Genomic DNA, 24,376 nt, shown 5'->3' with positions numbered 1-24,376 from the left:
GTTAATGATGATATTTGGTAACGTGTTCCACTCATCCACTACTCAATTTCCAAACCAATGTTTACCTATTTCGCGCCTAAATCTAAATTTGTCTAATTTAAAACCATTGTTACGAGTTCGCTCCTGGTTGGATAGTTTGAGTACCTTTGTAATGTCCCCTTTGTTTAGCCCTGATTTCTATTTATACACCTCTATCATGTCGCCCCTCGCTCTAAGTCTCTCGAGGGAGTGAAAATTAAGATGCTTCAACCTGTCTCTGTACTCAAGGTTCTTAATGCCCGGGATTAGTCTTGTCATTCTCTACTGAATTCTTTCCAAGGATTCCATATCCAATCCATTCTGTAATACGGTGACCAGAATTGAACTGCGTAATCCAAGTGAGGTCTCACAAGCGCAAGATATAGTCTTAAGATGACCTCGCTAGTCTTGTACCTAACACTCCTTTGTATGAACCCAAGTACTTTATTAGCCTTGTTTCGAGCACAAACACATTGTTTACTTAGCTTAAGATTCCTTATCATTACTCCTAAAACTCTCTCGCAGTCGGATTTCTCAATAACATCGTTGTTCATGTGGTATCTGGTTTCCCTGTTTACATCTCCTATACTGAGTACTTTTGCAACAGCCAATGAGCTGTAACTTTTGGGAAAAAGCGAACTATTTGATGTAATTTCTATGATATACTACAACTACATCTCAGTACCCTACTGTATGTGCTTGACGCAATAAAATAAGAAGATTATATGTTTGGTGTCGCATTGTAATTCAAAAAGAATAATAAAATATTAAATATATATATTTTTATTCTTCTCGGCTTCAACATTTGTGATTTTAGACCTCTTTTGGGGGATGCTCATCTTGTTCTTGTCTTTACTGATTCTTGTGTCATAATTTGGGCAGTATTCACCTTCAGTAAAAAATAAGACAGAAAATAGACTTAGAAATATAATATTTCCAGTTTTTAACTTCTTGATATAATTAATAATCATAATGTACGATTATATATTATTATTTTTATTATTATTATTATTATTATTATTATTATTATTATTATTATTATTATTAATATTTTTAGTATTGTTGTTATTATTACTTATTATTATTATTATTATTATTATCATTATTATTATTACTAATATTAATACTAATATTATAATTATAATAATAATTATTATTATTATTATTATTATTATTATCATTATAATTATTATTATTATTAGTAGTAATACAATTATACACAAATAATCCGCCTAAGCTACTGTTTTCATCCGCCATACGGCGGCTGTGTGTGTGTGTGTGTGTGTGTGTGTGGTAATTTAATAATTGTAATGACATTCGAAAGGTATTATCTAACGTAAAATTGATAAATCCAAAGAGATCATAATTATATTTTTGTAGTTTCTTGATCTACTTTTCGAGTGTTAAATAAACATAAACGCGTTTATATAAAGTATCAAAGAAACCCATCACGGGAGATCAGTTGACTTTCAATATGATTTCATATTTATGTTTTGGTTTTTATGAAAATTTGTATAATTTATATTTATATTTAATTCGTTGCACACTCTCCCTACAAAAACTAGATATTTTATGTAGTTTCAATGAGCAAATAGATATTTTTGTTAATGATAGCATATCACATTTACTGTATTTTTTCTTAACAAATCCTGTAGGCGGATGACCAGTCAAAGGGTAAGTTTTGCTTGATGTATGAATCTAAGGATGTGCTGCTGCGTGCGCGCTTTTATCGAACATTATAAATACTCCTGATTTAAGGTGTGAGGCGACGTTCTCCTCAGACCGCAGCGTCGACAAGTTACCACAGTCTGAGGACGTTAATTTTTGAACAGCATTTCTTCAGTGAATCTTTAATTTAAGGTAAGAAGAGCATAGTGCCATGTTTCTGTTAAAATATTTTGGTGTATGTATATGAGGGAAGTGTTACTAACTTTGACTTACACATGTGGAACAATATGCAGTGAAATAAATTGAGATTATATTCTCTTCTATGGTTTCGGTTCCTTGTAGTTCACTGTCTGTAAAAACGTTCTCGCAACTTAAAATTTTTTTCCGAGAATTTTACTCAACATACAGACACCGTGATAACGACAAGAATGTGATCAATATTTAGTAATACCTAGGCTTCCATTCAGAATCAGAAACTTTATTTATCTATATACCCAGAACCTTCCGGTTATATGGTATTGATTACAAAGAATAACGATTTAATATATAAAGATACAAAGTTTTTCAATTTCTTTTACAAATTTAGTAAAAAATACTAGATGCTGACATATGCTTTTGCTTGACAGTCAACCCAATGGACAAGCGAATACCTAATAATCCAGCTGTGTTAGCTGATCGAGCAAAGATCGTAAGGATGTGGCTGGATGGCATGTCAGCACGGAGGATTTCTTTGAAGGCCAGAGTCAGCCTCTCCACAGTGTACAGGTGGATCCATAGGTGGAGGGAGTACGGTACGGTGGAGACTCGGCCTTACCGTAGCAGGCTGCTCGGGAACTACCTCAACTTCACGTTACCATACATTAATACCAGTAATAAATATCTATATTATTCTCAAAATTTGTTACATAAGCAAATTGAAAAACCAGTATTTCCGTGTGAATATCATTAGTGAACTATATCTTATGTACTAGAAAGACCTAACATAACTTAACCTGATCTACGTTGATGTTACACTAATAACACAAAAAAAGGATAAAGAAGAATATTATGATTATAAACTGCTTTGTAATGATGTAGTTTGTAGATTTATTATTTAAGAAAGTTTATTTGTACTAAAGATTTAAAGTTATATTTCAAGTCACGAAATATACTCATGTAAAATTAATTTATTATTAAGATGTTATTAAGATAAGTGTCATTTGTATCCTAATTAGCTTCAGAGAATTTTGTTTTGTATGATTATAACAAAATTATTTCGCCCAAATTCAAAAGTGAATAGATAACGAGGATAAATTGTTAAGTATCTAAACATTACTCTGAACATTACTACTACTTATAACTTTTGCATCAGAAAATAAAGAATGTAACTACCTGTAAGTGTACCTTTGATATTGTTCATAACTACTGATGAACTGTGTTTATTTACATAATAAAATTACGTCAAAACAATCCAGCAGCATTTTTATGGGGAAAATAATTCCATCCTCACTCATAAACACAAAAGACCTGCACAAACAGGACGGGCAGACTTGATCAGCGAGTGTGTACAAAATTCAGACTGTTTCATTTACTACTTTGTTATACAGATGTATTACAGTCTCAAATTACATACAGTTGGCACACGATAATACATATGGGTCTCATATTTTTTTACCTAAGTTTACATGACTTGTTAAGTCGCCTATTTTTATAAGCACTACTTTCGTGTGGGGGTAGAGATGGTGTGTGGATTAGTGGATCCCATGTTATTGATCTGACCTGATGTTTTGCAAGGACACCCTTTGTTTATACAGTAAGCCTTTCTCAGTCCCTGTAAATTCAGTTGCCTCTGAAGATGTCTTGAATAAAGACGAAAGCTAAGGTTCTCCATTGTTTCCCTTTTCCTGTGTGATTTTATCGATATATATATATATATATATATATATATATATATATATATATATATATATATATATATATATATATATATATATATATATATATATATATATATATATATATATATATATATATATATATATATATATATATATATATATATATATATATATATACTGTGAGGGTCTATACCTTGATATTTCAGTTCAGTTTGATGCGCTCCGTTTACCAAATAGTGATGGTGGCTGCCATGCTTTGGAATAGTCCACCCGTATTAAGTAAGGAAGAGCATGGACCCGTGGAGCAGGTGGGCGTGGATGTGGGCGTGATGGTGAGTCAGGTGGTGGAGCACCATCTCACTGGCTGTCACCTGGTGCTCATCACCACTAGACCACAATCATTCATGACCTCCAGGATAATAAGGTGAGCTGTCCTTTTTTTCCAGTAATATCACCTGTTTGAGATATGAATACCTGAAGCTGTTTTTGGTCTAGGTTTAAACAGGTTGTTTGTTCTCAACGACCAACTGACCAAGGACCACCTCTTGCAGGGTTTTAATTTGAAACTTATGTCCCCTTACACATCAGTGTGGAGGCGAGCTTGATAGTGGAGGCAGGGTGGGTGTTGTCCCAGGACCAGATGGCTAAGGACCACCTCCTGCAGGGGCTGTGGGGGGACGCCAGATTCTCCTGTAGGGCTGTCATCCTTGACCTCACAGCCAGCAATAGTACTGACCTCGTCCTCAGGTAATGTTTTAAAGCTACAAGAAACTTTCATTCAATGATTTACAATTTTCTTTAATAATGTTTGCAGGATTTACCACTTAAGTGAAATGATCGACTTTTGTACATAAACATAAAACTGTCAATAGTCTGAGGAGAAAGAAGCAACAACCCTCGACATGGTTATGGTAAAGGCCAGCATGTTGCATGCAGGGTGTCTTGTTCTCTCGTTAACCGATAATGCACATGTATAAGACCATATACTCATAGGAAATGAAGTGCTGGTATTAACAACGTGTAAGGGTGGACTTAACGATTTAATAATCAAAACACACAGCACTGGTATGGCACGGGGCAGCATTCCCACGACGCACGGGCACACTGGACTCCTACATACACAGCTCACGGAAGGACTACCACAGTATACACAGCTCATGGCAAGACTGCCACAGCAAACACACAGCTCACGGCGGGACTCCCACAGCACGCACAGCTCACGGCATGACTCCCACAACACACACAGCTCACGACAGGACTCCCACACCACATACAGCTCACGGCGGGACTCCCACACCACACACAGCTCACGGCGGGACTCCCAGAGTACACACAGCTCACGGCAGGACTCCCACCCCACACACAGCTCACGGCCCACACACACAGCTCACAGGACTCCCACCACACACAGCTCCACACCACACACAGCTCGGCAGGACTCCCACCCCACACACAGCTCACGGGGACTCCCACCACACAGCTCCGGAACTCCACCCCACACACAGCTCACGGCAGGACTCCACCACAGCTCGGCAGGACTCACAGCACACAGCTCACGGCAGGACTCCCCAGTACACACAGCTCACGGCAGGACACCCACCCACACACAGCGCACGCAGGACCCACCCACACACACAGCTCACGGCAGGACTCCAACACACAGCTCACGGCAGGACTCCCACACACACAGCTCACGGCAGGACACCCACATACACGCTCACGGCAGGACTCCCACACACACAGCCGGACTCCCGCTCAGGCACTCCACAGTCCACACGCTCACGGGACTCCCACATTACACACAACTCACGGCAGGACACCCACAGTACACACAGCTCACGGCAGGACACCCACCCACACACAGCGCACGGGACTCCCACCACACACAGCTCGGCAGGACTCCCACAGTACACACAGCTCACGGCAGGACTCCCACATACACGCTCACGGCAGGACTCCCACTACACAGCTCACGGCAGGACTCCTACAGTACACACAGCTCGCGGACTCCCAACGCTCACGGCAGACTCCCACACACACACAGTTCACGCAGGACTCGCACAGTACACACAGCTCACGGCAGGACTCCCACAGTACACACAGCTCACGGCAGGACTCCCACAGTACACACAGCTCACGGCAGGACTCCTAACACACACAGCTCACGGCAGGACTCCTAACACACAGCTCACGGCAGGACTCCAGTACACACAGCTCACGGCGGACTCCCACAGTACACACAGCTCACGGCAGGACTCCTGACACACACAGCTCACGGCAGGACTCCCAGTACACACAGCTCACGGCAGGACTCCCACAGTACACAGCTCACGGCAGGACTCCCACATTACACACACAACTCACGGCAGGACTCCCACAGTACACACAGCTCACGGCAGGACTCCTACAGTACACACAGCTCACGGCAGGTCTCCTAACACACACAGTTCACGGCAGGACTCACACAGTACACACAGCTCACGGCAGGACTCCACAGTACACACAGCTCACGGCAGGACTCCCAACACACATCAGCTCACGGCAGGACTCCACAGTACACACAGCTCGGCAGGACTCCCACACCGCTCACGCAGGACTCCTGATACACACATCTCACGGCAGGACTCCCACAGTACACACAGCTCACGGCAGGACTCCCACAACACACACAGCTCACGGCAGGACTCCGCAGCACACACAGCTCACGGCGGGACTCCTAACACACACAGCTCACGGCAGGACTCCCCAGTACACACAGCTCACGGCAGAGACTCCCACAGTACACACAGCTCACGGCAGGACTCCCCAACACACACAGCTCGGCAGGACTCACAGTACACACAGCTCACGGCAAGACTCCTACAGTACACACAGCTCACGGCGACTCCCACAGTACACACAGCTCACGGCAGGACTCCCCAGTACACACAGCTCACGGAGATCCCAAGCGTCAAGGCAGGACTCACCCCACACACAGCTCACGGCAGGACTCTCACCACACACACAGTTCACAGCAGGACTCCCACAGTACACACAGCTCACGGCAGGAATCCCAGTACACATAGCTCAGGCAGGACTCCACACACACAGCTCACGGCAGGACTCTCACCACACACACAGTTCACGGCAGGACTCCACCCACACACACCTCACGGGGGACTCCCACCCCACACACAGCTCACGGCAGGACTCCACACACACAGCTCACGGCAGGACTCCCTCCCCACACACAGCTCACGGCAGGACTCCCACCCCACACACAGCTCATGGCAGGACTCCCACCCCACACACAGCACATGGCAGGACTCCCACCCCACACACAGCTCACGGCAGGACTCCCACACCACATACAGCTCACGGCAGGACTCCCACACCACACACATCTCACGGCAGTACCCCCACAGCACACACACTGCTCACGATAGAAAGTGTTGACTGAGCCAGGCAGGACTCCGACTGCCGGGGTGATGGTTCGCGGCTGTTAACTCACCTCTGTCTCACCACCTCGTAGTCCCGTCTTATTGGCCAGTACCATTATGACGTGCTGTTTTTGATTGACGTCAGTAATTGCTGCTTGAACCGGCCAACAGGTCCTTAGCCAGCTAGTCCACAGTCATGGCATGAAAATATACCATTGACTTTACCTTGGTTTTAAATGTATGCAACGGACTAATAAGGGTGAGTGAGGTAACAGGTGAATGAGCACCGGTTTCTAGTCGCATTTAATGGAGATCATCGAGGTAATCAAGGCAAGTATTTACTAAATTGTGTTTGAACAGAAAAGTGCGGAGAAGAAAAAATAAACATACAATCCAGTCTCTACAACTGTGTAAAGTGATGGTCAGTGCCAGGAGGTGGAGGCGGGTTATCCTTATTTCCCGTAAAAGGTCTTTATTCTCTTCTCTTAGGCCAAAGGTTATTAAATGCTACCAACTAGAGGTGATGCCTCCTTTATGTATGTATGTATGCGAGAAGCCATGTAATTTTCATGAGTTAAAGTGGTGTGTTACGTTTAAATACATAAATCGGCTTACCAAAATCACTCCAGCTTATTTTTATTTTAATAATGACTTCACTTAAGCGATTTTCATCAGCCGATGTCAGTTTGCCAAATCAAGTATAAACGTGTTGAACTTTAGTCAAAATTATATTAAACCCTGTCCGATCATTTAACCCATTCAGCTTTTGTATTTGGGTTTGTACCAAATGTGAAAACTAATACTAATTTATTAGCTTGATCAGAGGCAATATACTGTAATATAATGCAATATGACCTTCAATTTCAGGTTGTTAGAAGTGGCAGGACTGAGAGAAAGAGACGCGTGTGATGGTGGTGGGAGGATGACAGCAGTGAAGGACGTCCTCCTACACCGTGTTTTCCACAACACCATTCGCCCTCTATATGGCCTTGATGACCTCACCCTCAACATGCCTCCGCCACGGTAACTCACGCCTTAGGAAGATCCTCCCGAAGAAAGGTTGGTGCATCTTTTTATTGTAAATTAATTTTTTTTTAATAATTGAACATTCACCCGAAAATGAACCACCTCTCATCCTCAACAATGTGCACCAAAAAAAGTTTCCGGGCTATTTAAGAGTTTTCCTTTCTTAATTTTCTCATACAGTTTCCTTGGCTTGAGAATAACCCAGTGTCAACCCTTACTCAAAACTGTGATTCATCGTACTCTTCCAACAATTAATCCAAATTTAATAATTTCTTAATTCGGGGAATCTGACAAACAAACAACTATCCCAGCACCTTGATAATCACAACCTGATCCTTCGATATAAAACACAAACATTATACTGTATATATATATATATATATCATGTAAATCCACAATGAAAACGTGGATAAGATAAATCTTGATAAAATCACACGGGAAAATGGAAACAACGGAGTACCTTAGCTTTCGTCTTTATTCAAGACATCTTCAGATGTCTTGAATAAAACAATAAATCTTTCTTTTTATATATATATATATATATTATACATATATATATATATATATATATATATATATATATATATATATATATATATATATATATATATATATATATATATATATATATATATGCAAGTAAATCACTGTAGGTGCTCGTGATCTAGGTATATGCTGATAACCACAAGGAAAGAAGAAAACACGAAGTTCCCAAGCGCTTTCGTGTAATTCACATCTTCAGGGGTGAGTACAGACTAGAGAGAGAAATACAAATCAAGGTGTGTGTATATATACAGAGAAGGGTGAGACCAGGTCCACAATGGTCAGGTATTAGGTAATGACCCTACTAATCTTTAAATAGCACACAACGGTTGGTGGTCAGGTCAGATGGTCAGGTGACCCGGCCTTCTCACCTGGTCACAAATCTTCTTAATTACAAAATTGTCCAGCTTGTACATGCCGTTACTCAAATTCATAGCCGAGGGCACACAAGGTATCATTGTCTAGTTGTTTAGAGGAGAGATTCACTACACAGTTGTTATTGGCATCCTTAGTCCAATCACTATTTCTAATAAGGAGTGCCAATTTGTGGTCTATCTTGGCTTGAAGATCAGAACGCTCACGTCTCAGGTTATCAAAACAGTAGTCCAACATGAACTTTTTCCAATAACTCGGTATGGTCATATTAAAAGCAAGCTTTTTTTGTCTTACAATACGGAAGGCTTCATCCACTTCAATTTTCTTTATTTCAAAATGTTTCTTAAGGATGATTTATTGGAACTCATCAAAGGGGCGGTCAGACATCTTCAGGACACGTTGTAAATTGCCATTCCTAGACTGTCTGATAACATAAGAACATAAGAAAATAAGGAGTCTGCAATAGGCCGGTTGGTCTGTGCATGGCAGCTCCTGTCGAGAGTTACTACCACTCTCTATCATCCATGAATCTATCTAGCCTTCTTTTGAAACTTTCCAGAGTTCCCGCACTTACTACAAAGTTGCTAAGCTTGTTCCACTCGTCCACCACCCTATTTGTGAACCAGTTTCTTCCTATCTCCCTCCTAAACCTAAACTTATCCAACTTGAATCCGTTGCTCGAGTCCTATCCTGCTCGGATATTATAAGAACTTTATCTATATCCCCTTTATTGATTCCTTTCACCCACTTAAATACTTCTATCATATCTCCCCGCACTCTTCGTCTTTCTAGGGAATGCAAGTTAAGTTTCTTTAACCTATCCTGATATGGAAGGTTTCTAAGTCCCGGAATCATTTTTCGTCATTCTTCGCTGCACCGACTCTAGTGAATTTATATCCATTCTATAATAGGGGCACCAGAACTGAACCGCATAATCGAGGTGGTGGCCTAACTAGCGCAAGCATATAGCTGCAATAAGACCCCCACTCTTGTTACTATACACTTCTAGATATAAACGCAATAATTTGTTTGCCTTATTTCGAAAAACCAACTAATGTGTGTTCATACATTCATTATTATTCTGCCCACCATAATAAAGTCAAACAGTCAGTATTTTCAACAATGTTTTTACGTGCCTTGAGAATTTGCAGTCCGGAATTCATCGATGAGGAATACAAATATATATATAATATTGGCTCAAACCTTAAATACCCTAGATCTTTCATAGACAAATGCCTAAACATTACTAAGAAAACTTTTTATAGAACTGATCCCAAGCCCACCCATGACCATAAGAATATCTTAATATTACCATTTCACAAAAATTTCTCACACATTCCTTCACAACTAAAAACCTGGAACGTCAATGTGGCATTTAAAAACTCATGCACTGTTAAACAAATGTTAATCAAGAACTCCCCCAACAACACAATTGGTTGCATTTATAAAGTTCCTTGCAAGGAATGTAATATGTTTTACTTAGGCCAGACAGGTAAAGATCTTGCAACTAGAATTAAACAACACAAATACAGTGTTAGGACAGGCCAGGAATCCAATGCTCTGTTTGTTCATTTGAGGGATAACAAGCATTGCATTGACTGGGATAATGCCTCCTCAATATTACCATGTAATTCAATTGATAGTAGGAACATCATAGAATCTAGTCTTATTAAACATACCGAAGCATTCAACATGAATTTGAGTAACGGCATGTACAAGCTGGACAATTTTGTAATTAAGAAGATTTGTGACCAGGTGAGAAGGCCGGGTCACCTGACCATCTGACCTGACCACCAACCGTTGTGTGCTATTTAAAGATTAGTAGGGTCATTACCTAATACCTGACCATTGTGGACCTGGTCTCACCCTTCTCTGTATATATACACCTTGATTTGTATTTCTCTCTCTAGTCTGTACTCACCCCTGTACATACTGTATATATATGTCAGAGAGGGAAAATGGAAAACTAGCATCATCAAGGGTGCAGAAAGTTGGAGGGCGGAAATGCTGCTTAAGCGTGTCGCAGGTGTGAGATGCAGTTATTAGAGCAGGTCTCCTCTGGGGGGTCGTATGCATACTTTTTTTCTTTCAGCACATGAGGACAGTGCTGTCTTTTTTAGGGGGTCGATTGTAATATTCAGGAATTTTTATGTGATATTTAGAGACATTAGAACATAAATGACCGATCTGCCGAACAGGAAAACGCAAGTAGGCTAGGCTGAAACACCCACGCCTCGTGGCGAGTTAACACAAAGTCCTCCAAGCAACGCCATCAGTCAGGGGATGGAAGCATTTTGAACTAGGCCAATAAAAATTTAAATGTACTTTATCGAATTAATGTAGACGCGATTCATGAAGTTAAGGGACAATTATAAAATTTAAAGTTATTGTGGATTGTTTCTTAGTCTAAATATGTTACTTGTGTCCCAAAGAAACTATTAGAAATAAGCTCGGGATGACGTCATGGGGGGGGGGGGGGGGCAGGCGAGCGCCCTGAAGAATGCCGAGGGAGATGGGATCTCAGTTAGTTCCTGTCATTGACCGAGAAGGACGTCTACTACTCGTTCTACCAAGGAAAACGACCACGTGGCTTCGTCCCTTCCCGGGAATGTTTCATCCGTGTTGCAAGTAAGCTTTTATTTGATCTCAGACAGTGTTTAGATAGGGTGAAGAAGAATTTAACAGTAGTTAACAAAGTCGTCCTTTTGCAGGGTTATGAGAACCCACTTGGTTGGTCGGTGGTTAGTGGTCGGTTTGGAAGACATAAATGGCAACGCACGAGGCGAACAGGTGTCTCTGACGACTAACTGCGTGGGACCAGCATCCGCACTTTGGTCGGTGGTCGATCTGGTTCATCAAATCTCAACACCTTGGTTCATACAACACCACATCTCTACAGTCAGTCAGTGAAAAATGTTACTAACGGGAAAGTAGAACCCCTCCCTCAGCTGGGCAGGATTCACCTGGTTGAACTCTGAGCTGTCCTAACTAGGCGGGCTGAAAGGTCACTCTCTTCCTATCCATGAAGTATTGGGAGTAAAATGAGTGCAGACTGAGTGAATGAAAAGTCACACGCTGGACCGGAAGTTCTAGTGGTTACATAGAGACATTCATCTCCCCAGTATTGGGTGTATGTGATTAAAATAACCAAGTCCAGGTGTGTAATCAACGTTCCTCATGGTTGATTGCACACGTGGGACGTAGTGGTTCCTCTTCAAAAATTGGTGGAACGCTGTAGCACCATAAAGTATGCGTGTATTCTGAACCTATGTGTGAAGCATGTTACGGGTGTCGGTGGAAAAATACACTCATGACTCCTGAAACCTAGAAAGAGCAATGAAAAAAACAGCGGAGCACCCGCCTGCCTAACGGGTCATGAGTGATTTTCTCGGTTTCTTGTAAATTCCTGCCACTTGGCAGGTTCGTAGTTACAACCTTTGGGTTCTGGGTAGTTAGGACAGTTAGGATTAGAGTATTTTGTGGGTCATCCCAGACAGGCTGTGAGTGATCCATGTTCTTGTGTATTATGACTAAATCGGGATTTCTATTCCTCAGTGAATGCAATAATTTTGTGGGATGCCCTTAAGGCATGTTCATCGGTGCAAGTAATATTTTTTAATGTCTTATGTGCCACTAAGTGATGTAGGATGTACGAAGGAATTATTTCAGATGAGTTCTCCGTTCTGGTGTCTATTCTGGTGTATATAGTACTGCTGCATTAGTAGTTCTTTTCAGGTGCAATTAATATATTTCAATATTTTTTTTGATACCGTGGATAACTTTTGTTTCCCATTGTAGTGTTATAAGCCACGCTAAGAGGTACTCTATTGCTTGTGTACAATTATTGATTTCGTCTGTAGTGTTGGAAGGAATAGAAGTGTTATCTTTTACCCGTGCGTCTCATGAACCCCAATCACAGGTACTAGCTTTTTTTATGGGATTAACCCACCAGGGCACAGGTCAATGACCCATATCAGGGCCTGGGGACGAAAATATAATAATAGTGCTAATAATAATAAAAATAACTAATACAAAAAATATATATTAAATATAAATATAATATGCAGGAAATATAATAGAATATATTATATTATACGTAATATAATTTAATATAATAACAATGATAATAACAATAAAGGACAATAAATATATACAAAAAATGATCAAAAGTGAGAAATGATACATATACTGCATGTTGTGTTGTCAAAATAAGAGAAACAATTGAAACCCTACAATTGTGTGTAAATCAGGCAGAAAGTCAGATGAGCAGCCTGGTACTTGGTCAAAATTTTCGTGATGCCATATGGCAGCAGGATCTACCATTAGCTAACTTATGCTTCCAATATCTTCCCAGGCGGTAGTACCTCCCTGTTTGGTAGCTGCCTACTACCTACTACCTACTGAGCACTTGCATTTCCATCAACTATAATTCAACCCAATAACTAGCAGTGAGCAATTCAGACCAGTTACACACACACACACACACACACATATATATATATATATATATATATATATATATATATATATATATATATATATATATATATATATATAATGATAAGTTATGAAAAAATTTTGATCACTCAGTTTAGACCAGCAACTCTCGTCAAACAGAGCGTTGAATTTCCCTTTTGGGACTTTCTTACTTTCACTTAGAAAGGTGTTCCATTGTTTCCCTTTTTCCTGTGTGATTTTATCATGATTTATCTTATCCACGTTTTCATTGTGGATCTACATGAAATATGGAACTTAACGTCTCTCTTACGCTGTGTCCTTAATCTGTCAACAACATCCTCATCTTCGCCTCATCTACCGTAACTAGAAGAAGAGTTTGCTGAAAGCTCATAATCTCAGAAACAAGTTGAAGTTCCTAAGTCTTGTCTTCCAAAAAGATTAAGAAATCTGGACAATCAACCCTTCTCTGAGTTGGATAAAGTGCTGCTGGACTCCCTTATCAAGAGTTCAAGTGATAGTGTAAAATTGGCATTTAAGCACAGTGCTCAGTGTAAAATACTAATGCAAAACAGTGTTTGTGTTGATAAGTGGCATATCATTCGAGATTTTTTATATAAATTTCTTAGTGAAAGTGACAAAGTCCAAAAAAGGAAATTAAATGCTAAATTAAATGCTCTGTTTGAAGAGAGTTACTGGTCTAAGCTGAGTGATCTAAACGTGTTCATAAACTTATCATATATGTATTTATATATATGTATATATATATATATATATATATATATATATATATATATATATATATATATATATATATAAACATTATAGTATATATAGACTATCTCCCAGGAGGACGCAGTGAGCGTGTGTGGGTGTACCGGCGGTGTGTCTACTGCAACAACGGGAGGGCGGACGTCCTGTTCATCCACCAGTACAATATAACGTCACTCCCCCAGCCCACTGACAACTTTTTCCAAGGTGAGATATCCTAATTTTGTCTTAGATCCCAATAGCAATGGTGTCTGTGATATAGTGAACACAATGCATTTACGAAATTTATTGATATTATTGGGCCGCGAGCTTGTAATTTAACAAGTATTTTTCATTTACCGTATATAACTGTACTTTATATCTTATAAAAAAACACTAGTATTAACCCTTAAACCTGCGGCTAAATAATTCAATTATCATAGTCCCAGATACAGCCAAGTCAAGGTTTTTCTTAAGATAACAGAAAAATTCATATTTAAAGACTAGGCCTATATGAAGAAAAAATTGCAATGCATTTTTACTTAAAGTGACATAAAATATTGGAAGTTGCATGATATGACCTCACATTATTTGCGGTTGCCCAAGTCAGCAGTGGGACTGCCACGCTGTGCTGTTTTTCAGAACGTATACAAAACCTGATGGGCCACAAGCTGAAGATCGTGTCAGTGCCGCACTTCCCTTTCATGGACTTCAGCAGAGACATCGAGTCAGGCAGCATTATAGTACCCAGAGACTCCATCGACGCCCGCATGCTAAAAACCATCGTGTCTAAGCTTAATTTCACGTATGGAAAAATACCCAGTTCCAAGAGGCCATTTTGTAGATGTTACCCTGAAATATTCAGCCTTACCTTAATATAAACCTCTGAAGTTAGGCTTATATTAGATTTCAGGAAGACAATCTCTCCTCTAGAGAAATTTCCGCTATTATTTTTTTTTTTTGAGGAATACGTAAATTTTGAAATACGTATTGACAATTAAAATGGCATTTGGTTGTTATTTGTGGCATTCCTGAAGTCTAATAATTCTAAATGAACTTTATTTGTTTATAGTGTTCAGGTTAACAAATCGAAACAAATGTTTTTAATGGCATTATTCAAATTGTAAGTATTTAAGTTAAAACAAAATTGAAAAGCAAGTATATATTAGGCAAAATTAAGAGAAACTTGAATACATCACATAAGTTAATAAATTTTAATTTCGTCTCCTCTACAACCCAGTTTCGAGCATCGCGCTGAGCCTGAACTTACGTGGGGTCTGGAGAAGAACGGAACTTTCAACGGGATAATTGGTCAGCTTCAACGAGAGGAAACCGACTTCAGCACAGTAGCAGGTCCTACACCATCACGTTTCAAGGTTGTAGATTACGTGAGAACTTATCCTGCAGACATTATGACCGTTATTTCTCTGAACCCTACACTACTGCCTCAACACCTGTCGTTAATAAGACCATTTGAAGGTAAACAAACCATGTCGTCAATGACTGTCGCCATATTAGATGAAACAATATAAACTAACAGAGAGTGAAGCTCTTTGAAGAATAACTCACAGTAGAGGAGGTTGGATGACAGTGGTGAGGCTCCTCTCAGGAAGCTGTAAATATGCTGTAAAGTACCTGTATGTAATAATGAGTCATGAAGACGAAGGGCTACTTCCTTAATCAGGTGTCACTACCGTTTTGTAAACACTAAGAAATCTGAAATCTTATGAAATATTGCTCTCAACATCACTTCATACAAATAAGTTTATCTTATTACAGGTACTTGGAGCATGATTGAAATAACTATAATTTTATTCCTATGTATATTTTTCCAACGATCATTAACCACAGCTGTATTCCAAGCACGTAAGTGTTTTAGTTATCACCTGCTACCTTCCTCAGGAGATCTTTGGTTTGCGCTAATAGCGAGCGTAGTGGCATGGGGTTTGCTTATGTGGTTAATGCAGAGGGCATGGGGGTGGGTGGCGGGAGGTCGCGGTGTGAAGTTCAGTACCGCCATCCTGTACAGCTGGGGCGCCCTCCTGGAGCAGCCGCCTCCTAACACCGCCATCAGTGACTCAGGACGTGTAAGTTTTATTACAGCTGATTTTATCAACATATAAATTCTTAAAAAAAAATAATATTCATCATGGGACAAAAGCGGGTGAAACCGAGGTATCTAATGAATTGGGAAAATAATGAACAACTCATTTAAGGGAAACTGAATACCAGCATTACGTAAATATAATATTTTAATATAATTACAGTAAGGTTGGCATTGAAATACCAAGTTGTAGTTAACGAAAACTAAAGTAAATACAATGAACTTTAATCATTCTGAAAAGTAGCTTTCCTTAATTAGTTTTGTATCTAGTAGTAACTGTATTAACTGGGTAATCTATGTTAGGGTAATATGTTCGTTTGTGCAGGAGGTAAGGTCCATTCCCGTCTTTTATCACCTTCCATGCATACATCAGTATATTTCCGCGTATCAATACCCTTTAACAGATTCCTGGTGTTGCAGCTGAAGGGCGTGATTGCACTACACTGTGATTAATGTACTCGTATATACTTGTAATGTGTGAACACATATGTTGAAGAATTTGTCGGAGAGTGTAGCAACTGTTTACATATTTGTGATAATATGATTAAATTGTAATTCTATGCTGAATGGTTGATGGCTATCTGGTCATCACTTGTAATTATATGATCACTGTAATAATCTTCACCGTACTCGCAGCTGTTGGTGGGTTGGTGGCTGGTGTTCTGCCTGATCATCACCACGGGCTTCCGCTCATCACTGATCGCGCATATGACAGTCCAGGGAAAGACGCTGCCCATTGAGACCTTCGAGGACCTGGTGAAGCAAGACAACTGGAAGTGGGGCACTGAGCCCTGGATCTTTAGCGGTATACCTTATGATTATTTCTCCAAGCATACCGACCCGGTTATAAAGACGATATATCAGAAAGTAGAGGTAAGTCTCTTTGTACAATCACCCAACTCAATGATGTCACGATTTTCAGAAATTATTAACCAGAAAGAGGTATCTGGCAACTACCAGACTCGTGTTATTTTTGCATATATTTTTTTGAGGTAAAACGCAATATTGTGAAATAATAACATATTTTAATTCACAAATGCTAAAACAGTTTATCATAAGAATATTGTGAAAACAAACCATGTTGTTAGAATTATAGTTCAGTATTTTGAAACGATATATGACATTCCAAGTTATCGCTCATGGACGTCCAGGTAATAATTTGCGGAGTTATAATTCGACGTCAAACTGAAATATGTACGAAATAGAAAATATGATTTTAAATAATTGTCATACTCATTACGTTTATACTAAGTCTTTAATGAATAAACAAATATTTTACTTATTCACACCGCTTAAGGATAAGAGAGGGTATAGGCTTAAATAATGTTTAGTGTTACATTTTACCCAAAGTATTCATAAGAAAATATATATTTTTTTTTTACTAGAATTAGCCCACCCGGGCACAGGTCAAACGACCCACAACGGGGCCTGGGTGGGGGGGGGGGGAAATTAACATTTATGTCCTGAAAATACTCTGTTTTTAGCAACCAAGAATAATATATAAATCATTAAAGAATCCCGTTTACTTAGGAAAAAATAAAACTTGGCTAAATTGTTAACTTCTGTGAACGCTTATTCAATTAATAATTATATAATAGCAGCAAACGTCTTTCATATTGTTCAATAAGTAAAACAACTTTTAAACAAGGTAATCAGCCATGTGCATAATACTCTACAACTACACCTAGAAGGGTTATCGGCGTGGCATCGGAATGGCTGACGTTTTTCTTCTGCAGCTATATGCCCCACCCAGCCCACACCGCTGTTTGAACCAATCATACTGAAACTGGTGAAATCACTAAAGCAGATTGTACAACACGGCAACACACACCTACCTATTATTATGAATACAGAAGTAGTGAACCACCGAATCTTCTAATCTTTATTTAGGAATGCAATAAACAAACTTCTGCATTTACACATATGCAAAATACTGTACTATCTACAGGAGAAATTTAACTTAAGATTTCGTAAGAAAATGGTCAATAAATGATGAATTGATATTTTTTGGTGTCATACATATATATATATATATATATATATATATATATATATATATATATATATATATATATATATATATATATATATATATATATATATATATATATATATATATATATTTCATTAGCCCAAAAAGCACACTGACTTTTACATACATCAAAATTTGTTTGATTAGGATACTAAAAGCAGTCCTGTGTGAAATATTACAAAGTCTAGGACTGCTTTTAGTATCCTGGTGGTCCAGAGGTAGCGTTCTCGGTCACAGTCATGGGCCCGTGGGCAGTGGGGTTCGAACTATGGGTTGAGGTGTTGATTGTATATATATATATATATATATATATATATATAAGTAATTCAGATTGAACTAAATGATATTCACCAGCCAGAATTCGAACCCTCGACCTCTGCTTGTGAATAGGGATCACAACCACCGCGCCACATAGTTGACACGGGCAATCCCCAGTGGAGGTTCACGGCACTGATGGTAGCACGATAGAACAGGCTTCGTGTGAAATATAACAAAGTCTAGGATTGCTTTTGTTGTCCTAGTGGCGAGGTGGTAACGGTCCATGTTCACATGCAGATGTCGAGGGTTCGAATCCTGGCTGGTGAAGTCTTGATTGTATATTTGAAGTCCACGTGCTATATGGACTAATATATATATATATATATATATATATATATATATATATATATATATATATATATATATATATATATATATATATTGTAGAGAGTAACGAAGACGGAAGGGCTGCAGAAGGTCTTGGATGGAGGCTTCACACTAATCCATTGGGAAATTTACTTCTCCATCTTTATTGACTCCTACTACAGTGACGCTCACGGCAACACCCCCTTCCACGTCAGCAAGAAGGGCGTCCCCATGATTGCGTTCTTTGGATGGGCATTTAGGTGTGTTGAATATGTGTTATCTTGTTTTACGAAGCCCCAAAAGGCGGCAAGTAAGCCCCGTTTAGTACCCAAGTTTGACGACCCATAAGATAATTTGTGGAACTTAAATTGATCTGGTGTAAAGCGTCGGTGTGGGGTTAGATCACGATCTTCTTACATGTAAAGCTTTCCTCCATAATATCACAATTTATATTTCATTAATTGGTACAGTACTTCGCTGAGGTGTTTATACAAGACTTTGATGAGTTTGTATATCAACCTCACTAATGATGTTATTTTTATTAACCTACTCCTATTTTTTTTGTGTTTTATTTAGGAAAGGTGCACCATTTTATCCACGTTTTTGTGAGCTTATATTTCGATTACAAGATGCCGGAATTATAAGCCACTGGAATAAAGATGCGCTAGCCAGGCGCGTAAGAGAAAACAAGGCGGCTACAGGACAGCACACCCAGAAAGACCCAACTCAAGTAAATATTGTCTCTCATGTATGTCCATGTGTGTGTGTTCGTATGTACAGTGTGGTAGCATTATGTTAGTGTTAAATTGCAGGCATTGCTTGCTTCCTCTCTGTTTCAGCTACCGCCGCTGGCTAGCCCTCGTGATGAACAGGGAAGCAACCTTGTGTAAGTCTTCTCCTGCCAGTACACTACCCCCTCACCATAAAGACTCCTGCTGTGCCTCCTCCTGGCATCATACGGAAACTGGATGCCTCGCGGCCCCAGACTAGACCAGTAGGGGATCTCGGAGCAGCAGTCGGCCCCAGAGGGGCGATGCATAGGCCCACTGACACGTGGACACGCCCTGGCGCCTACCAACCACTGTCCAGCTGCCTTGCGGATTAACCTTGGTAGGTATAAGGCTATGGGAAGAAACCCTGAACGAAAAGTATGTGGTGGAGCCCTTCATCGGGCAGACGTGCTTACAGTGCTCCAGTAAGACCCCAACGGCGGAATAGGCGAAAGAGGTGACCAACATGGGAGCCCAATGACTCAAGTCCGTTTGTTTATTATAGTACGTAGTACAATATAATACGAAACAACAAAGCCCAACCATTAAATTAAGCAACGGGGAACTAAGTAACCAATCACCGATCACTTCTACATTTGTTCATAATTTTTACTACGTACTATAGTAAACAAACGGCCTTGAGTTGCCAGCTGTCTCCAGCAGTGTTTGAAGAATTTTGAACGAGACTGTGCGTAGCTGGCATGACTATCGCCCGAGTCCTCCTAAAAAGACTTCTTCCCGAGGGAGAAATCTTCCTCCCTGAATCTCAATGTGGCTTTAGATCTTCACTTGGCACAGCTGACATGATCTTTGCTGCCTGCCAAATACGGGAAAAGCGCAAAGAACAGCGCCGTGACATGTACATGGCCTTCTTTGACCTTGCTTAGGCCTCTCTGTTGACTGAGTCAACTCTATGATGGCCTGAACGACAGTGCCCTGCACAATGGTGCCAGTCTGCGTTCTCCCCCATCCAAAGGGGGTAAAACAAGGATGTGTACTAGCACCAACTCTCTTTTCCTTTTATTGGCTGCCCTCCTTACTCGTACCAGCCCAATTTAGCCGGCAGGGTGGACATCCGATACCAGATGAAGGGAATTTTCAAAATAGGATGAGTTCAGGCAGGAAAATATGGTGTAGGCCGCCTCCATCACCCTAGTCGCTCATACTGAACGCACTGGTCTTGAGATGAATGCACATAAGACTTAGATTCTCTTACAGCCTGGCCCTGGCTCAACCACACCTCCACCATCCTTCCAGCTTAACGGTACTACTCTCTCCAATGTTACCCACTTCCAATACCTTGGCTCCCACCTGTCCACCACCGTAGACATCGATGAAGAGATTCAACATCGAATCCGATGTGCATCTCAAGCCTTTGGCAGAGTCCGTACCCATGTTTTCAGCTGTAGGGAACTGAAATTATCTATAACGTTGAACGTTAATCGAGCAGTGGTCCTCCCAACCCTGCTATATGGTAGCGAGACATGGGTTACATACTGGAGGCACCTCAATGCACTTGAAAACTTTCACCAATGTAGTTTACGTCCTATCTTACGAGTTCGCTGGGAGGACAAGAGAACAAATACCAGCATTCTCGCTGACACCAACTGTAGGAACATCGAGGCTACCATCTTCCATGAACATCAACGTAGACTGCCAAGGCAGCTACTTTACAGTCACCTAACGAATGGCAAATGTAACGCGACTGGACAACGAAAAAGATATAAGAATAGTCTTATGACAAACCTGAAAAAGAGCCGAATCGTCCCACTCACCTGGAAGAAGATCACTCCACACCGGAGGAGCACCATGCGAGAAGGGGATCAATGCTTTCGAGTAAGCCCGACTGCATACTGAGGCAGACAAACTCCAGGTCCGGAGAGACGCTGGCGTAGCCCCTCCTGCACTAGATGTAGCCACCCACACGTGCAACATCTGTGGACGACCCTGCCGGTCCCGTATCGGCCTCTCTAGTCACCTCAGAGCTCACCAACGAAAGTGGCATCCTTAATAACTCATATCATAGCCTCATAGATGAATGATCTTCATATTCGATTCCGAGTGACAGCAAAGTAGTAGTGTGTGTGTGTGTGTGTGTGTGTAATAATACAAAAATTATAATAACCGGTTTATTAATAGAGATTCAGCAGGTGGCTGAGAATATACAAACTTACATGAGATTTAGACATAATAATGCACGTTCAATACATTTACAGGGCTGTACAGTACATAAATGTGGAACTGTTTATTAATTTAACTGTAGATGGGATGGTGCTATTCTTATATTTATCAGTGAGGGCTCTTATGGGATGAATTTTGTTGTAGTGGCGGACTGCGCAAGGTGGGCGGGGGACTGCTCGTGGCAGGAGGTGGCGATGACGAGGATGGTGCAGTAGTTCACTACTAAACCCTGCTGGTGCGTGGTGGTGGAGGTCACTGAGGAATGGCATTTCCAGGATGGAGAGAGCGTTGTTGTAGCCGGAGTAGTCTGGGCCGAGCATGATTCTGCAGGCCCTCTTCTGTACCTTCTCTAGCTGACGTTGTTGCGTAGAGTTGAGAGAAGACGACCAGGCTGGTGACGCATACGTTAATTTTGGTAGTATAAATGCGTTGTAGATAGACTTCAGCTCTGGCGTGGGTGCCCCAAGTGACCTGAGTCGTCGTAGCATGTAGAATCGGTACGAGGCTGCCTTGATAGTTTGTTTACATGGGCCTTCCAGTCCAGTTTGGGGTCTATAGTTACATCCAGGAGTTTGGCAGACTGCACTAACTGGAGAGGATGGGCACCCACTGTAACTGCTGCAGCTTGCACTGGCGTGGTGGCGGTGTTGATGTGCATGACTACGGTTTTGGTGGGATTGGTGGTGACCTTGTTCTCCGTAATCCATGCCTGTAGCCTGTCCAAAGTGCCTTGTAGCGATGAGTAGTTCGGTGAGGTATTGTCCACTGTAACCCCCACAGTGCAGTCATCCACGTACTTCCACCTGTGAGGAGTGTCCGATAGAGCGTCGTTGATCAGGAGTAGGAAGCAAAGTGGTCCCATCTAGGTCCCCAGGGAACACCGCAGGTGAGGTGTTGAAATGTGGAAACAGAACCCTGGTACCTCAGTGCCTGACGATGCTCACTCAGGAAATCAGTGAGCCATGAGACCAGGTTGGTGGGCAGCCCTATTGCTATGGCCTTGTTCATAAGAGTGCAGTGATCAACAAGGTCAAAAGCTTTCTGAAGTCAACAAGGGCAACGGCCAGTGATATCTTACGTTTCTCCAGGTTTTTGTGCAGAAAATCCAGAAACTAACTAAGCAATGTGATGTAGAGGAGTTCTTCATTTTGCCAAATTGCTGTGGATCAATTGACTGATAAATACTAGCAAATGCTCATTCAGAAACAAAGTCTTCACAGAGTAAACTGGGTGGCAACTGGCCTGAGGTCACTAGGGGACTGTGAGTTGGGGACCTTGGAGAGAGTGGTGATAAATGCAGTTTTCCATTCATTAAGGCATTTGCTTTGTCTGAAGAATGCATTAATAATGGGACAGAGGGGGGTGGCAAGTTCGACTGCAACCTCCTTGTAAATTTTGATTAGGGGGTCATTTGGGGTTGTAAAGCGTTTGTGTGTATGTGTGTATGTGTGGTGATTATTTCAAACATTAAATAATGTAAATTCTGATGCAATTATAATTCCGTTTTATTAAAAAATCGTTGCTATACTTTTAATAAAGGTGAACACATATATTTGGCAGGTTGAGAGCAAGGAGATGTCGCTGGGGCTGCATCATCTGCAGGGTGCCTTCTTCCTATTATTTTTGGGCTTAGGCGTCGCTGTTCTCATGCTGCTGGTGGAGTACCTAGCTCACTCCCACTCCTCAGCCAACTAAACCCCTCCGAGGTTCATCAGAGTGCAAGGCAGTAACCAAAGTACTGTATATCTCAGTCGCCTTCCCCAACCTACTGTATAACTTATTTAGAACGACTATCTGAACACCCTGTCATGTTTCTTGGTTCTTTTTAGAGTGAATGAAAATAGCAACAGGTTCTCATTATACGAGTATGTCACTATTGGTGTAGAGTTGGTGTGATGGATAATTTCTTAGAGAATAATTTGCAAATTGCATTAATGAAGCACGTCACCAATCTATGTTGTGAAAACTCCAAATTGTTATTTTTCATTAATTTCTTCTATAGAGCACCTTTCTACATGGCGCCACTATAGAAATTATAAATATATTTGATAAGAGCAATGTACACAACACACCTCTAATGGTTCCTTCTCGATGCCTCCATTTAGTTGCCGAGACAATGAATTATTAACAGATAATATTTTCTAACAACTGTACTCTTTATGAATAAATATGCATTGATAGTTTCTTATGATTGAATTTATCATGTTTGTGTGTGTTAAACTCAATTTCACTTGGATATCTGATAATAAAGTTTTACTCATATCAAACTTCCAACTTTCCTTTGTCAGTCAGGACTACTCTGCCTTGTCTATGAACACTCTTTCCTCTTCCAGTTGTTCCAGACTTGCAAGTCAGAATTATTGTTGTTTAATAATTCTTATATTATCATATCTACCTTAATCCTAGATTTTTCCGGCAATCGTCTCTTTTCTGGTCTTTGATCAAAGGCCCAAAACTTCCGACTAATAAATTATTAACCCTTTTCTGAAAAATACTCATAAATACTCGGAAAAGAGAGTAAACACAAATAGGTT

General features: G+C 40.6%; 1 protein-coding gene across 1 annotated transcript; it reads left to right on the top strand.

Annotated features, from left to right (window-relative positions):
- The first annotated feature begins 1,793 nt into the window (after positions 1–1,793).
- Positions 1,794–24,297, top strand: LOC121873951 (glutamate receptor ionotropic, delta-2-like). Its single transcript, XM_042377830.1, has 13 exons — positions 1,794–1,878; positions 3,770–3,987; positions 4,152–4,310; positions 7,850–7,885; positions 7,920–8,041; positions 14,231–14,359; positions 14,774–14,936; positions 15,372–15,610; positions 16,034–16,218; positions 16,872–17,108; positions 18,973–19,151; positions 19,468–19,621; positions 23,403–24,297. The coding sequence occupies exons 2-13, from the start codon at positions 3,779–3,781 to the stop codon at positions 23,535–23,537; spliced, it is 1,947 nt and encodes a 648-aa protein (XP_042233764.1). The 5' UTR covers positions 1,794–1,878; positions 3,770–3,778; the 3' UTR covers positions 23,538–24,297.
- The last annotated feature ends 79 nt before the right edge of the window (positions 24,298–24,376 follow it).

The sequence above is a fragment of the Homarus americanus genome, unplaced genomic scaffold, assembly GCF_018991925.1.
Source record: "Homarus americanus isolate GMGI-L3 unplaced genomic scaffold, GMGI_Hamer_2.0 scaffold25827, whole genome shotgun sequence".
NCBI classification, from domain to species: Eukaryota; Metazoa; Arthropoda; class Malacostraca; order Decapoda; family Nephropidae; genus Homarus; species Homarus americanus.
Note: the sequence above shows the minus strand (reverse complement) of the source record. Positions and strands in the feature narration are given on the sequence as shown.

Coding starts and splice junctions, on each gene's coding strand:
- LOC121873951 (XM_042377830.1), top strand. CDS start 3,779: ATGCGCTCCGTTTACCAAATAGTGATGGTGGCTGCCATGCTTTGGAAT. Junction 3,988..4,151: donor ATGACCTCCAGGATAATAAG/GTGAGCTGTCCT, acceptor CTTACACATCAG/TGTGGAGGCGAGCTTGATAG. Junction 7,886..7,919: donor GGACTGAGAGAAAGAGACGC/GTGTGATGGTGG, acceptor ACAGCAGTGAAG/GACGTCCTCCTACACCGTGT.